General features: G+C 38.2%; 1 protein-coding gene across 1 annotated transcript in view; it reads right to left on the reverse strand.

The window, feature by feature from the left end:
* The window catches only part of LOC126100761 (phenoloxidase 2-like), a 66,013-nt gene that overhangs the window by 12,971 nt on the left and 34,507 nt on the right, over nucleotides 1-18,535 (reverse strand). Inside the window, exons 8-9 of the mRNA XM_049911382.1 lie at nucleotides 15,725-15,889; nucleotides 9,743-9,871 (exon numbers count right to left, since the gene is read on the reverse strand). Of these exons, the coding sequence (XP_049767339.1) occupies nucleotides 9,743-9,871; nucleotides 15,725-15,889 (294 nt within the window). The remainder of the gene's footprint in view (nucleotides 1-9,742; nucleotides 9,872-15,724; nucleotides 15,890-18,535) is intronic.

Genomic DNA, 18,535 nt, shown 5'->3' on the forward strand with positions numbered 1-18,535 from the left:
TTCATAACTATTTGTAAAACTAATTCCTAATGAATTATATAAAACAATATAATCTCATTCCAGGAAAAATAAATTCTTGTCACTTTTGCTTTCTTTATCTTATGGTATTGTTGATTCTCAATGTACTTGCTTTTATAGCTGGAATGATGAATTTTAATTCTTTAGAAGAAAAATGAAACTGAAAAAACACTGCAAAGTGAAACATGGGAAAAATAGGTTGAAATGTCTCATAATTCCAAAGGAATGAGCATAGTTGATATGGAAAACAATTCAAAGCACATGCAAAAGTGTGTCCAGTGACTGAAGATTGTTTTGTTGCTTATTATGTATTGCTCTATGTTCAAGAGCAGTTTTTTGGTTGTAACTTCAGTTTATGGTAATGTGCACCATATCACAAGATTATCTTTTTACTGAGGAGGAAATTAATGCTCAGTTGAAAGTAGTATATGGAAGCAGAGATTCCTCCCCGAGAGTGACTAACAACAGTGACTGACTATGCCAAGAAAACTGTTATATTATCTATATGTCATTAATAGTGACCCACAAATACTGTGGAACTGCCATGGAGAGGTCACCACGAAGGGACTGAGTTTTTGAAACTATCTATATGGTGGTGTAGGTCAGGATACCAAGTGTCACACACTGCCGCTATTCACCCTGGTGGGACCATGTTTATGAGCAACAACAAAACAAAATTTCACAGTTTCTTGTGAATGACTACGGCCATGAAATTAGCAATGAATTCTAAGTGACGCCATAGAATTGAGGTTAAGTTATGCTGAAGGTTGCAGATTGATAGGACTAAAATTACTATTTCAATTTAATTAAATGCTTTAAATAAAAATTGTTTCATTTATAATACTTAGCTGCATAATGTTAACCATTGTATTAACTTTTTTATTTACTGTCTTTTTTGCTATGTTTCCTTCTTCTTCTTTCATTTGGAATCTTTGTCTAAGTAATTTTAAATATCTTTGTTTATATGTTGTAAATGTTTGAAAATAATGTCCATCAAATAAAAAATAAATGACATAATAACCTATTCATATTTTTGGATGGTAATCAAAACGAAATTTAAGGAAAATGAATAAAAGGAGTAACAATTGTTGTAACATGGACAAAAATATGAAATAACAAGAAGGAAGAAATTAAATCAAAGTAAATACGTAAAAATAATTAAAGTCACATGAATGAAGATTCCAAATGAGAAAAGAATAAAATTGAGTAAGGAGATCAGAGCACATAAAAAGTTAATAACGATGATTAAAATGATACAGCAAGGATTAGAAATGAAAAAAATTGTATTTAAATCAGTTAATTGAGAAAAAAGATTGCAGAGGTTTCAGTAAATATATAAGAAAGAAGTAGAATGTTTTTGATGGGATTTTAACCCACAGCCTCCCAGCATACTAGCCAAAAACTTAACCATTACACCATTGCACTGCTTAGAAATTTTTGCTAATGTCAAGGTTGTGTTCAGTCACAAGAAATTATGAAAGTTTGTTTTGTCAATCACTCACAAAGGAGGATCCATCAGGGTGAAAGGCAGGGGAAAAGGGGGGGGGGGTCTTGACACCTGTGACATTAATCATTACTGTGTAGGTGGTTTTAAAAAGTCAATCGCACCCATGAGACTTTTCCTTGTCAGTTGTGTAATTTTAAAGTACCGATTGCTACTTTTAGTGATGCAGATCAGAAAGCCATACTTCAGTTAATGCAGAACAAACAACAAGAATATATACCGTGAAGTTACAGGCACAGAAGAAAAATAATTTCTTCTCACATAGAATTTTTAACTTAGGTAATGTTTGTCATGATTATTATTATTATTTCTTTCTATTCTCAGACGTTATGTCTGGTCAAAAATGGACAGTGATGCGGACCTTGATCAAGCGTGACTTCCTTTTAACTGTACGGTATATGTTATATTGCATTTAGGAACTTCCGGGTAATTGAACATGTATCAATAATTACAGATTTTTATTATTATTATTATTATATTATTATTATTATTATTATTATTATTACACTCCTGGAAATGGAAAAAAGAACACATTGACACCGGTGTGTCAGACCCACCATACTTGCTCCGGACACTGCGAGAGGGCTGTACAAGCAATGATCACACGCACGGCACAGCGGACACACGAGGAACCGCGGTGTTGGCCGTCGAATGGCGCTAGCTGCGCAGCATTTGTGCACCGCCGCCGTCAGTGTCAGCCAGTTTGCCGTGGCATACGGAGCTCCATCGCAGTCTTGAACACTGGTAGCATGCCGCGACAGCGTGGACGTGAACCGTATGTGCAGTTGACGGACATTGAGCGAGGGCGTATAGTGGGCATGCGGGAGGCCGGGTGGATGTACCGCCGAATTGCTCAACACGTGGGGCGTGAGGTCTCCACAGTACATCGATGTTGTCGCCAGTGGTCGGCGGAAGGTGCACGTGCCCGTCGACCTGGGACCGGACCACAGCGACGCACGGATGCACGCCAAGACCGTAGGATCCTACGCAGTGCCGTAGGGGACCGCACCGCCACTTCCCAGCAAATTAGGGACACTGTTGCTCCTGGGGTATCGGCGAGGACCATTCGCAACCATCTCCATGAAGCTGGGCTATGGTCCCGCACACCGTTAGGCCGTCTTCCGCTCACGCCCCAACATGGTGCAGCCCGCCTCCAGTGGTGTCGCGACAGGCGTGAATGGAGGGACGAATGGAGACGTGTCGTCTTCAGCGATGAGAGTCGCTTCTGCCTTGGTGCCAATGATGGTCGTATGCGTGTTTGGCGCCGTGCAGGTGAGTGCCACAATCAGGACTGCATACGACCGAGGCACACAGGGCCAACACCCGGCATCATGGTGTGGGGAGCGATCTCCTACACTGGCCGTACACCACTGGTGATCGTCGAGGGGACACTGAATAGTGCACGGTACATCCAAACCGTCATCGAACCCATCGTTCTACCATTCCTAGACCGGCAAGGGAACTTGCTGTTCCAACAGGACAATGCACGTCTGCATGTATCCCGTGCCACCCAACGTGCTCTAGAAGGTGTAAGTCAACTACCCTGGCCAGCAAGATCTCCGGATCTGTCCCCCATTGAGCATGTTTGGGACTGGATGAAGCGTCGTCTCACGCGGTCTGCACGTCCAGCACGAATGCTGGTCCAACTGAGGCGCCAGGTGGAAATGGCATGGCAAGCCGTTCCACAGGACTACATCCAGCATCTCTACGATCGTCTCCAGGGGAAAATAGCAGCCTGCATTGCTGCGAAAGGTGGATATACACTGTACTAGTGCCGACATTGTGCATGCTCTGTTGCCTGTGTCTATGTGCCTGTGGTTCTGTCAGTGTGATCATGTGATGATCTGACCCCAGGAATGTGTCAATAAAGTTTCCTCTTCCTGGGACAATGAATTCACGGTGTTCTTATTTCAATTTCCAGGAGTGTATTATTATTGGTGTCATCATCTTTGGACATACATGAGCTGTACTTTCACAACATCTTTCTTACTCTGGTTTATAAATATTTTTCATCTAGAAACAATCCTAGATGTGTCCAAGAAGGTCTAAAATGATACTGCAGTCACAGTTGCCACTGGTTATGCTCATTGTTAGTGTCATGTTGTCATAAAATTCAGGTAACTCAGCTGAACATATCAGAAGCAAGGATCTTGCAGCTAGAGGCTAGAAAGTTCATGGTGACTGAAGCAGAGGCAGCAAAATTAAGTTTTTTTCCTTTTGATATAAATTTGCTATCTGTAGTGTTCACAATAGAAGGAAAAGCAATTTACATAGAAATGTTAAACAAATTTACAAAGGATAAACAGTTTTGTTATCTACAGTAAAAAATAAAACCATGGCTGGGGGAGGGGGCGGGGGGCACTTGTGGAATAACAAAACCTTTGTGACAGGGCACTACAATCAAAATGATGAAAAGATGAAAGAATTTGTCAAAAATTGTAGTGTCATTATCCTAGAACAACCTTCTCACAGATCTGCCTGTGCAAAGTGTTTTAAGTTACCCATTTATGGTTACTCAAAACTGGAGAAAATTTCAGTAATGCATGTTACTGTGAGACTATACGCGTGGTATTCGACATTAGAAAAGATTTGAAAGATGTCATATATGTTCTCATTGCCTTCCCGTAAATAAAAGCTTAACATTTAAGTGATTTTATGCTCAATACCACACAGGTATAATAAATCACAAGAAGATGACAGAATATGTTTTTGGAACAAGATTGAAAGCCTGCACAGTCATATCAAGTAGGTATGAAAAATGAAAGAGGAGATTTGGACATTCTTACAACATGCAGTCAACATCAAATCTTTCAAAAGTAGTCTGACATATGTTTTAATCTTCTGGCACAAGACCTTCATTGGGTTATCAAACTGCTGGAAAATAGGTTCAACAGCAGATCCAAAGCTGATGTTTCAGAACAGAAATGTACAATTAAAGAACCAGAGACATCTCCCCCACTGTCATGACAGTAATGATTTTTAAAAGCCCAGTAATGCAGCAGAAGATACACAGTTTAGGAGAGATAAGGCTGAGTTCACCCAGCATCCTAGAGACACTTTCAGATGAGAAAAGAAGGATGGTACCACAGTGATAGCAGATAGCCTTCAATATCAAACAACTTAGCTGAGAAATTTTCAGTGTGGTCAAGAAACCATGTATCATCTTCCCCCTAAATTTTTCAGAGCTTAACAACATGCCTGATTCAAATGTTGATTTACAGTGCCAGAGATAATTAAAATACTTGCTTTGTGGCTTAGAACTAAGTTTGTATATGTAACAACTGTGATGTTGTTGGTATCAGTTTAGCACATAAAATGATGATAATGTATAGTAATCTTTGATACAACCCTTAAGCTATGTATAGGCTACATATGTTTTTAGTTACATTACATTACCTTACATTACATTTGTATTTACTAACATAAATTGTTAAATCTAAAATTCAGTGGGCCTTTGTGCAGTAATATAGCTTGCAGACTGTTAACCTTCAAGCGGGCATGCCTGTGTATAAAGTGAGCCAACCACAAATAACATTGTCATGCACAGTTCCATTGTTGTTTTACTACAGCAAGCCCCTACCTATTCCTGCATTATTGTTTCAGCCAGCACTGTGACAAGTTGTGTTGTCATAGGTTCACATGAGCTACAGTAATTTAAAATAAACTGCGAGTGTGTCATCTTAGTGCACAGAGTACGCTGTGCGCCCGGTCATGTAAGTAATTTTTCCTTCACTTTTACTTTGCTCCTTTCTCATCGAATCAAAAGATAGCACATAGCACGCGGGTATATCACTGTGCAGGGCAAGATCAAAGCTGACAGACAACAAGCTTTATTGGTTAGTCAACGAGGATCCAGAGTTCAACTCTGTACCAGACAACGAAAACGATGACGACTCTGAAGAAGACGATGACTCTGAAGAAGAAGAGGAATTTATCACACGAAGTGACCATGATTCAGATTCTGATCAAGTCCATGATTCAGAAGATGACTGAATAACCACTCTCCACTGGTGGCATTGTTATTGGTGGGGGAGGGGGGGATGTGTAAATGGAATAAGAAATGTTTTGATGTGACTTTGAAAACAAAAAGAAAAAATATTGTGGAAGTATCCCCTGGGTCTACACGTGTTGCCAGTGGGGTCACAAGTGAAACAGAGGTTTTATGGACAATACATAGCCTGTAGATGGTTGATGACATTGTAAAATATATGAACCTATACATTCAATCTATGAAAGAATGTAGACAATATGCCAGAGAAACGGATGCTAAGGAAACTACAAGGTGTGACATAATGGCACTGTTAGGATTACTGTATCTTGTCAGGACTAAGAAAGCAAACCACACAAATGTCACTGAACTGTGGACAGCAGATGGTACTGGCATTGAGATTATGGGAGCTGTGATGAGCTACAGAAGATTTCTGTTCCTTTTATTATGTATCCATTTGGACGACAAGAGTACAAAGTAAAAAAGAAGAGTAACTGATAAAGTTGCTGTAATAAGGCAAATATTGGATGCCTTTGTGGTGAACTGCAAGAACGTTTATATGTAGGACAATTTGTGAAAGGAGACAAAGAGTTGTGACCTTTATGGGGTTACTGTTCTTTTGTTCAGTATATTCCAAACAAACCAGCAAAGTAAGGGATAAAGGTTTTTGCTTTAGCAGATGCTAAAATATTCTTCAATAGTAATATTGAAGTATATTGTGGAAAATAACCCAAAGGACTATACGATGTTTCTAATTCTCCCTGCAATATTGTAGGAAGGCTAGTTACTCACACTGGTCTCAGGAAGGAACGTTACAATGGATAACTAACTATTCCTTAGCCGACTGCCTTTTGAAAAAACAACTAACATGCATTGGCACATTGAGAAAGTACAAACACGAGATCCCACAAGAATTTTTACCTGGGAAATGTATGGCTATCCACCCCTCTTTATATGGTTTTCACAGTGATATGACACTAGTTTCATATGTGCCGAAACAAAACAAGGCAGTTATATTACTTTCAACTATGCACGATTTTGGAACCATTGACAAAGTTACAGGTAAACCAGAAATAGGTCTGGATTATGATATAATAAAGGGAGGAGTCGACAGTCAATCAGCTGGGAGGTGCGTATTCCATCACACGAGTGACAAGAAGATGGCCATTGGCTGTATTCTATGCTCTAATGGATATAGCAGGAATCAATGCTCAAATAATTTTTCATGCAAATGAGGCAAACCCAAAAAAGAAGAGAAGAATTTTCTTGAAAAATTTAGCTCTGTCCCTTATGAAGCCTCAACTAGTGGAAGGAGCTAATATTCCTTCACTTCCTGCTGACATTGCAACTTTCCTCGTGCAATACAAAAATCAACATGTTGAAAGATTTGAGAGGAGCCTACCACCAAGAAAAGAGACTGGTGTGTGACATGTGGAGGAGCAAGAAACGCATCTACTATCATAAGGTGTAACTCATGCCATAGCTTTGTTTGCAAAGAACATGTAAAAACAGCACATACATGTGAGAAGTGTAAAGCATTTCTCGAAAATGCACAAGACAATTAACTGTGTAGGGGGAAGGAAATTTGTGATGACTGATACTTCTTCAATATATAAAGCATTTGTCCCTTTATATTGCAACGAAAGATTGTTTTTGTTCAGTATGTGCTTACGAATAGATTTATTTGTCAGCTGCAGCAATAGAATGATATGGAAGTTTCTTATATGTTTAATCAAATAGTAAATTAGGAATGTAATATAGTGTTTTGTATTGTTGTTTAATTAAACTAAAATTAAACTGTGATTTAGCTCATACATTGCCCTTGCTAGCATAATGACAGCTTTTGACTACACGTGTATAAGTTGTGCCACGCGTCCGCTCATGTTATGAAAATCTGATCGATGGTTAAGGGTAAAAATTATTTTAAACATTATTTTCTATGTGTCACATGTTAAAAACTTTACAGCAGTTATTTAAAGAGTGGAAACTAAATAAAGACAATAAAATGTAATTTCACATACAAATAACAAAATGAAAGAAATGATCTAGTATAAACTATTCTCCTCTCTTTAACATAGAGATGTAAAATTAAGGCATCACTGGGATCCCCAAAAGAACCATTGCAATACATAACAAGGAAATACAATGAGGCCACTTTGTGTGCTTACAACAGTCAGTGTATCTAGAGGTCTAAGGTTAAGGGTTCTGATAATGTATTATATGCATTTATGAGAGAGAAGCAAGACGGTACAGGGTACAGCAAACACTTTTGGATGACATTATCCATACCCAATCATTGTCAGATTACAGGCTTACAGATTTGCAGTTGGATGTCTCCCACAGAATTATTTTATGTTTGTGGAGAAGAAGCCAATAGGGAGTAAACATTGAAAGGCAAACAGGCAATGTCAACTAGGCCCTACAACCCAATGCCCGGATTAGTATCCTGGTTTAAGTACCCAAAGACATTTGAAGAACACAGCACCTGCCAGAACTGGATGTATCACTGCAGCATCTGGATTACGTATCTTCTGTCAGACTGTTTATCATTTACTTTCAGAGATTGTCCAGCATGCATGACCTACTGTCAGATGCAATCCCCTAGCATTAAGGCACTGTATGGTTCAATGAATATTGTTTGTTGTCCACTGTGAGAATATTTAAGAAAATAGCAAAGCATCTTGCTCATGGATAAGTAGTGGGTTTGTAGGGAGTATGAACCTTGCCAAATGTTCATTCTCTAGGGTAATATTACAACCATGCAAATACCATGGGAAAGGTATGTTCAACTTTTTTTAGCATATATGGGCCTGGATTCCAGTTCACTACTGCTAATCATACAGGACCAGCCTGGTGGACAAATGCTTACAATGCTAGGACATTATGTGTGTAGAGGGACTAGCTCATTCCCTAGACCTGAAAGTGCATGGTCACCATAGGCAAAGAATATCTGGCCTAGAGCTTGCTGCCACACAGCCTTATCCACAGGATTGGTGGTGGTGGTGGTTGGGGGGGGGGGGGGTTATTGTGAATTAAACAGGGTAACCCAAATGTCCACCAACAATTTAAAATTCAAAACTTCATGGAATAATGTAGATAAGTGCACAAAATGACCAGCACATGATACAAAAGCAATACTTAACATGGCAATTGATTTTTGGCAAAGACAATGTTTTTTATAACAAATGCTCAAAATGTCGGCCATCATTCATCAGCAACACCTGTTTGTCAGAGGACAATGTTATGAACAGCACTGTACAGCATATCAGTAGGTATGGTGAGAAATTGCCATCTAATATTGTCTTTTGGCTCTGCTAATGAGGTCAGATGATCACATCAGACTTGCAACTTTGACTATCCCACAAAGCAGTAATTCCACAGATTGAGGTCTGGAGAGTTAGAAGGATGATTCAGCATTGATCCTCACCATATGATGTGCACAAGAGCTCTTTGACATATGTAGCAACATGGCATGTAGCACTACCATGCATAAAAGTCATACCTTTCAGCAAGTGTGTATCAGCCAGTCTAGGGATGATATGATTCTCTAATATATTGGTGTACCTTGCATCTTTCATGCTGACAATTTGAAAATCAGCACCCAACATTTCTTTAAGGAAGAAGGATCTGGCCATGACTGATGAGGTAAATCTGCGCACTACCATGACTTTCTCACCATGTATGTGTTTCCACAACAGTTCTAGGATTTTTGGTAGCCCAAATTCAGAAGTTGTAGGCATTTTCATGCAGCATCACTGACATACTGCTGTCAAGCACCATCCGTTGCCCAGTTTTTGCACTCATTTTTGGTTTCAATAAAACTCCATGTCATTTCAGGCAAGTGTGCCAAGTTTTTCATCTCTGCCAACATTATTCTGCGAATTGGTGTATTTTCAAATGTTAACAGACTTCAGGGTCACAATGTATATTGCCATGCTGGGCATCACACTGAGTACTGACATTCTGAATGCCGCCGGCAAAGGGCATAGCACAGTAAGAGCCACTCATGGCGTATGTCCCATTTTATAGCAAGGGCACAATTTACTGGATGCATTATTGTAACATCTCAATTTTTGTGTGTAATTTGAAAACCGCTTGACTTAATGACATGAAAGTGTAAATATATAAGCCAGTGTTATTTTAAAAAAAGCTACACTTTATATATGTAATGTACTATGACCAAAAGCAAAACATAATAAGTAGCTACAAATAATCTACAGCTTTAAGCATACCTGCTGAACTGTGTATCTTGGTAGAAGATTCTTATGTTCCAGGAAGATGCCATTCACAAATGCATGCCATCTGTAGAATATGGGATCCCTCATGGCTGTTGCAAAATCAGCAACAACACCAAAGCTTTCCTGTTATCAAAGTATAGAATTTAAAGAAAATGTCATTTATTACAATATTATTGCACACATAAATCTAATATATGTTTTATTATATTAACAGACATAGTCACAATAAGTTCATCATAAGTATTGAAAGACAACATTCCAAGAACTTTTGCAATTGGAGACAGTGTCCTGGAGGGTTGTTCATTCATTCATAGTGTTATATAGATCCTGCCACGAAGAAGAACCTTCACGATGTTGGAATGAGTCAAGGTGTACATTAACAAAAGACAAGTAAATCATAGAACATTAATCTGTATACTGCAGTAACAATAAACGATCAGTACATCACTTAATACTGTTCATGTTTATTTCAGATTACTTTAAACAAGAAAATTAGAAATAAAGGTGCTACTTTGAAGTAAGCTACTGCCTCCTCAGCTGCTGTTTGTCTCCAATTAGTAACTTAATATTCACTTGCTGAGAATGGTATTCTTTTAAACAAAACAGTCACCCCCCCCCCCCCCCCCTGTCAATACTGACTATTGTTTGTAGCACAGGGTGAGCCAAAATTATGCGAACATTGTCAGTTTTGTTTCCTTTTCTATTCCCAGTTGTTAGTGTCCAAGGCTGAGTCAAAAGTATGTGAACAATGTTAATTTTGCTCTGTTTTCTATGACAGGTTGTTAGTACCCATGGCTGAGTCAAAAGTATGTGAACAATCTTAATTTTGCTCTATTTTCTATGGCAGGTTGTTAGTACCCATGGCTGAATCAAAATTATGTGAACATTCTTAATTTTGTTATGTTTTCTATTTCATGTTATTAGTACACATGGTTGACAGACTCACACTGAAGCAGGGAAGAGTGACTGCAAGTGAAAAGGAACTTGTGCACTCAATGACAGAAGTGCATTGAAGCTTTGCAGAAAGATTTCCAGACATATGGCCACCTGTTCATTTAACAATTCATTGCATTTACCAAAAGCTTGTACCAACTGGATCAGTAGCAGACAATTATCAGGGAAATGCAAGACAACCTCGAACAGGCAGAAGTGAAGTAAACATTGCTGTCATGCAGGAAGCTATACTAAGAAGTCCATCAAAATTGACGAGACCTTGCAGTCTGTAAACAGGGATTCCATAGAGGACAGTGACCCATATTCCACCCAAGGACCTTAGTATGTGATCACATCACCTACAAATTGTTCAAGGTTTGACTGCGCACCAGAAACTTGTATCTATAGAACACTGTGACATTCTGGCAGCCAGCCAGGTATTGTTAGGTAAGTGATTTTCAGTCACAAAGCTACCTTTTATGCCAGTGGTCATGCTAATCATATTAACACAATGTACTGAAAATCCAGGTATCATTCATGAGTGAGAAGGTGCATCCCGAAGATAAATGTATGGCATGTTGGGACCACTACTGGTGTACTTTGCCCATTTTTCTTTACAAACCCAATGCCATTGATAACATGCCCTACAACTTAGTTCCAACAGGATGGTGCACTGCCCCATTTTGCTAGTTCCGTCTATGCTTATTTTGATCAAACATTCCCAAATCGTTCAATTGGTCTTGACAAACTATTTTTATGGCCTCCCCCCCCCCCCCCCCCAGTCTCTGGATCTCACACCCCATGACTTCTAGTTATGGGGTATAGTAAAGGAATGCATATACAGTATAAAAGTGAGAGACCTTGAAGAACTAAAGGACAGAATAAAAGGTGTGATATCTAATATTTCCTCAAAAATTATATTGTTGAACATTGACTTGAATGTGTTAATCATGCTGGTAGTCAGGTGAGAACATGCTTTCTCTCAAATAGTGTTCACATGATTTTCACTTATGCTGTATGTTATTACAAGGGGGAGTGGAATTAAAATCCTAAATATCTTTTTAAATTTTTTTATTGAACAAAAGTGTATCATTTTTTGACAGTCTCCGTGTCATAGATAATAATAATCTCCCTCTCATAAATAATAATAATAATAATAATAATAATAATAATTTGCTTTGTTTGTGTGCACAGCCACTTGTGCATTGCCTGCTGCACCTCTTCATCAGAACGGTAGTATAGCGCACATGGCAGAGTATCAAAGCGCAGGTTATCGATGGTTGCAAAATGACACTTGCACTTAGAAGTCCATGTCGCTTTGGTCTCATTGCAGACTGAAGCTGACTTCTTAACACATTGAAATATGATGCACTGGTGATAGCATTTGCACCGTCCATGCAAGATAACACCTCATTTGTCCAGAAAGACAGTTAGCTCTCTTGTACCTATGTTTCATCTCCTGTAACAACTCTCATAAGAAGATATTCAATTTCAGCTTCAAAGTGCCAAATAGTTCTTCACAGGTGTCAATGGGTGGCTCTTTCAGGTCTAAAGTGATCCGCTGTGGCACCCATCTAGCAGACAGTTTGGTAAAGGTAAGCATTTCATGGTCACAGTGATGCACTGAGCCATGGCTAATGTTAGGATCTGTGGCTGTTTCATCACATGGCAATTTTCCATCACAATAGCTTCACCCGCTGCAGTAGACTTGGGGTGTCACAACACAGGGTTGTGACCTGGACATTGAGCATCTGCCACAAAAGTCACACAATTTCTGAACTTCCCTCTTCACTCATATACTTGCATCAGTATAATGGACATTCATATGCCAATGGATTTCAATAGGTTTTGCAGTTTCACTGCTCAGAATATATATGACAGAACACTGTCCTTCCTTGGTGCATGTTGGAAGTGGGGCAGCCATTCTGAACTGGTATTGTGCCCATGTTGGTTGTCTGTAGTATGTTGCCACCTGTAGGGCATTCCTTACATTACTGCTAACAGTACTGTGAACTTATGCTAACAGTACTGTGTACTTACAGAACAATGGCAAGAAACTTTGATTTTTAATCAAACTTTTAATTTTTCATTTGACTCCCCCTCACCTCATACTTGTCATGCAGCTTTACAATAAACACTGTTACTAGGCGACATAACTAACACAACTTTTCAATTTTTGAGTCCAGATATTCTGATAATTTGTAGAAAGTGTAGTTAATGAGGTATATTTTTTATTTTCTTTTTGAAATGGTTGGGATTCCCAGTTTCTTGCTTTATGTTAGATGTGAAACTTTGCATCAGACTACATCACTCAACTCTGAACCATAGACAAGGAGGACACAATCTACATAAAAATTATTTTTGTGTCCTGTATTCTGATTGTGTGTATAATTGCTCAACTGAAAGAGATTTTTATTGTCAGTAATAAGTAAGTGTACTAAGTGTACTGGGAATTCCAAAATCCTTTTTAAAAAGGCTTCTGCAAGATATACATTTATTTACAACAAGTGAAAATTACCAGAATAAACCAACACTCTTATCTTTAGGTCAACACAGGTTTGTTGCATGATATTTCAACTGTATGACTCGCAATTTTCTTCAGGTGTGGTCTTATACTAGTTCCAGTGTGGAATGAGTCTGATATGTATGTCTATGTTGTGCTAGGTGCTCTATCTGTGGTTCGTGCCACATCTTGAACTCTACCCATGGTATGCATTGACCAGTAGCAACAACTGTAGTGCTTTCACCTGGCTACAGCAGTTCTGAATGCTGTGTGCATACTTTTGTGGTTATTATTCATTCCAACTGCCATCATTTAAGCCCTCCTGTGATCTAGGATGTTCTGTTACCATGGTATACTGTGTCAGGCATTCTATCCAAAGTTTGTGCCCACCAGGAGCAGCTGCAGTGTTATTTTCAGGCCACTGGTGTTCTGATTGCCACACAAGACTCAGCAGAAAGTCCTCAGACATTGGGTCTATTGTCTAAGGTACTATTTCACGTGTCTCCTTTATTACATGTACTAGGCTGTTTTCTCTAACTACTCGTTCATACTTGTGTAGATGCAATCAAGGCAACATCAAGACTCCAGGGGACACAAGTATGAAGATGTAGTAAGATACAACTGTCCAGTACATATAATAAAAGATGTACTTGAAATAGTACCTCAGACAATAGACCCAACCCCAAGAATGTTCTGCCAAGTCTAGAGTGGCAATCTGGACACCATCAGCCTGAAAATAACACTGCAGCCGCTCCTGGCAAACACAGCCCTTGGGCTGGAACTTCCTAGATCACAAGAGGGCTTAAATGGAAACAGTCAGAAGGTAAAATTACTAGTGCAACTTGGACATCATACAGCAAGATTAACAATGGATGATAACCACAAAGTATGTGCACAATGCTCAGAACTACTGTGGCTAGAAGAAAGCACCACAGTCACTACTATTGGTTGGCGCATACAACGGATGGAGTGCATGATGCAGCGCAGACCGCAGGTAGAGTGCCTAGCACAACATAAACATGAATACTGGACTCCATCCACACTGGAATCAGTATGAGATATCTCAACTAGATTATCTATGGTGGTATTTTTTTAAATAGTCAGGCTCAGTACATTAGCAATGTAAAAATTCATTTGCAGATACAGTACCAAATGTGAAACTTTTTGTATGTACAACTTATATTTATGGTATAAGTGTAAATGTACAAAAATGACAATGTCCAACACGGTACAGTTATTATGAGCAAATAACAATTACTATTATTTAGGGCTTGACTAATAATAAAAGTGATATACCAAAATAAGCTATGAAGATTATACACTCAATAGTGGCTTTCTGTCATGTCTAGATAACAAAACTTCTGATACTACATCCATTGTTTAATGGTCTAGTACAGTTTCGGTCGGTGGCTGATTCTCATATGCAGATTTTTCTTCTTGCCAGAATTATTTGTTGTGTGCTAGATGCTGTTTGACAATGGTGTTATCCTCAGATGCTCCCTCTCTTTCTACACTTAATTTACAGTAAAGAGTGCCTGTGTTTTCACTTTGTTGTGTTACACTAATTCATGTTGCCTCTGCAAGATAGGGATAGTTTTATGATCAAAATGTTTTGTATCTCAATCCTGGACTTCAAGCCTTGTTGGATAACTTACAGTCTTCTGATACAATTCCCTCACTCCTTAATCTGACTTCATAATATAGCTCCAGTCAGTTTCTTTAACAGAAGAAATTGTCCACCACCAGTGATATTTTTTTATATTTGTATTTTCAAAACATATCTTGCTTTCTCTGACTAAACTGTATGATGTTAGTTTCTAAATGACATTATTAATGATGAGTTTTCATTTTGCCTTGTCTCTCTTTCATTTATTCCAAGCTAAATTTGTTTGCCACATATTCATTCATATGGAACTGTTATTGAAGTCATATTTAATGTGTCAGCATACACTGTTATTCAAGAACTTTAAGAGTCTCATAATTTAATATCACATCTATATTGCTTTTCTGCATTTTTCATTTCATTTGGTTGCTGACAATTCATCATAGATACAACACTGGAAAATCATTTTCTTGCATTACTACTGTTTACAGTACATGCTTGTCTTTTTTGATTATATATTTTTGTAATTGATATTTAGCTTTGGTAAGTCAACATTGTTTCTTAACTAGGTATGTCAAAGTTCAAGATTTCAAACATAAAATTCAATTACGTCATCAGTTCGTCTGTACAAAAGTCATTTTGTCTTTCCACCACTTTAAAGGAGAATCCTTCTCTTCCATATCTGATTTCAGTGTATTTTATCTGTTAGTGATTCCTTCCATGGTTAACAGAGTTTTTCACCTACCCCACCTGCCTTTCAAATACTGCCACACTTTTCACACACACACACACACACACACACACACACACACACACACACACACACACACACAAAGTGACATATGTCTTTCTTTTTTCTACACATGTTTCATGTAACTATTATTTAATGAGTCACTTGCCTTGGTAGCTCACAGTTACAACATAGAACATTACTCACCAGATGTCTCCCATCAGGATCGTGGCAATAGCCCATCAACACATGTCCAAAATTGTGAAGGTCACCATAGTAGTTTGGATTAAGAGAAAGTGCACTTGCTTCAAGCAGGTTACCAAGGATGTCAATGCCTTCGAATTCTGTCAACTGAACTATTTCATTTCTTGACTAAAATGAAAGGTTAAAAAAAGAAGAAAAATAAATACTGATTACACAAAATGTTAATAGATTTAGCTTATCTGTTGTAATTGCTACAAAATTAACTAGTAGTACTGTCAGGATTAATGACTGAAATAATATGTTATCAATGTCTTGCTTAGACTGATCATGAGATTTTGATAACATGTGAAGACAATAAAAAACAAATAATTAAAAATGGAGAAACCATTTTGTATTATGGTAAAATGTTTTTAACTAAGATAAAATATTGAAACAAAATTTTTTTAAAATTGCCACAAATATTACAAACAAATATTGTTTCTATTCTTCCACTTTATTATAGGATTGTCTTTTCTCAGTAATCAAACCTTTTCTCAGTAATGAAATCTCCCGTGCCTTATCTTTACCTTTCCAGTCTCCCACCATCTCCCAAAGTCCCACCGTACGGCCACAGAGGAGCATTCCTCTCGTAACCCAGAACCAGCTAGGACTGGAGCAACTGAATTACATTCTCTGCCAGGGTTTTGATTACCTGTGTTGCATTCAATGTGGGCATGACAACCAACAAGCTGTCTGTCCGCATAAATGGCCACTGACAAACTGCGACCGAGCAGATAGTGGACAACCCTGTTGCTGAACACGCTGCCAGACATGATAGCCTTCATTTTAATTACTGCTTCACAGCCTGAGCCATATAGATCCTTCCCACCAGCACCAGCTTTTCTGAATTGTGCAGGTGGGAAATTTCCCTGCAATACATCCTACTTTCCCATAACACTCCTGGCCTCAACCTTCATTAGTCACTGTCCTCACCCATCCATCCCCTTCCCTGTTCCCATTCCAGCACTACACAGCTGTCATTCCACCACCACACCCAGTCTTTTTATTTCTCTCCTTTTCTGCTGTCCGGGTGACAGAGTGGTTAAGGCAACTGGTTAGTAAGGAAGAGGTCCAGTGTTCAAAACCCTGTCGAGCACAAATTTTCGCTCATTGTCACTCATTATGCATAAAGTCATGATGCAGCTGATATCAATAGTCCCTTCCCTTCCCTTTCTCCCCCCTCCACCATCAATTTACATAAAATTCTGTTTTTATATGAAACTGTATGATGCTCTGACCCTTCCACTACGCTCATGCACTATTGGATGCAATCAACCATAAAAGAAAATTTGTAGGGTACATCCAAACACAAAAATTCAATTATGTAATAATAGAAAAATTCTTGTCTTCTGGCCAGAGGGTAGTATTCTGAGAAAATAATGCAAAATGTTTTGATATTCACTAGTTTTTATAATGGGGATTACTTTGTCAAACAAAATAGGGTAAAGGGTCGGACTCTTTTGAAATTTCATAAATCTGTTAACTTTCATAAGCATCCTTCAGTTTTATGCTGACTGTAAAGAAAACGTTGAGTTCATCTTCATTCAGTACCAATTCTACTTTTACACTCTATGGTTAACTTTCAGTTCATTCTACCTTGAGCTGTGGTCCTGAATGACTTTCCTGTGTTGACATTTAAAATGCTTGTACATATTTTGCTCTCCCTCTTCTGCATATGCTCTAGTACCACTATTCTGAAAGTCTGAGATTTTTTCCTCCCTGTGACACTAACAGAACCTTATATCTCAGCAAGAAGATGGTGATCTTGAATAACGGTAACTACAGGCTACTCACAGTTTTTCCTGTATACACATATAAATATTTTTCGAGAGCAGGTATATGTCATGCAAAAACACAGTTTTATCTTCTTCTTACTAATCATGTTTTGCCATTTTTGTAGTATCATCAATGGGCACACTAGTGATTCTGTTGAATTATTGTATGCTACAGGGACACATTACAGAGTTAAAGTTTGCATAAAAATGCAATACAAATTTCAATTTTCCATTTGTAGAGGATGCTACATAATATCTTGGCTAAGTTGGATTCCTCCAATGTCAGAGGTAAAATGAGGAACACAATATGCTGTCAGGATATCCTGGTAAATAACAACTCTGTAATGTGCCTACTCTACCATAAAGTAATGCAATAGATGCCACAATAATGCATAACATATTTGGATGTGAAGAAAAACAGTGTATTTTTTGCATAAGACAGAAAGTATATTAAAAAATATTAGTACAAATTTTTTTACTATCTTTATTTGGATGAAGTTTCCTTATGAGCTGATATACATATCTTTCTGATAATCTTCTGCATCTACATCTATACTCTGCAAACCACAATGAGATGCATGGCAGAGGGTACATCCCATTGTACTATTATTAGGGTTTCTTCCTGTTCTATTCACATATGGAGAGCAGGAAGAAATTAGTTTGAATGCCTCTGTGCATGCAGTAATTATTATCCTCATAATTCCTATGAGAGCAACATGTAGGGGTTTGCAGTATATTCATAGAGTAATCATATAAAGCCAGTTCTTGAAACTTTGTTAACAGACTTTTTCAGATAGTTTATACCTATCTTCAAGAGTCTTCCAGTTCAGTTCCTTCAGTATCTCTGTGACACTGTCCCCTGGATTAAACAAAAATGTGAGCATTTGTGCTGCCCTTCTCTGTATATATTCAATATCCCCTGTTAGTCCTATCTGATACGGATCCCACACACTTGAGCAATATTTTAGAATCAGTTGCATGAGTGATTTGTAAGCATTGA

The sequence above is a fragment of the Schistocerca cancellata genome, chromosome 9 (genome assembly GCF_023864275.1).
Source record: "Schistocerca cancellata isolate TAMUIC-IGC-003103 chromosome 9, iqSchCanc2.1, whole genome shotgun sequence".
NCBI classification, from domain to species: Eukaryota; Metazoa; Arthropoda; class Insecta; order Orthoptera; family Acrididae; genus Schistocerca; species Schistocerca cancellata.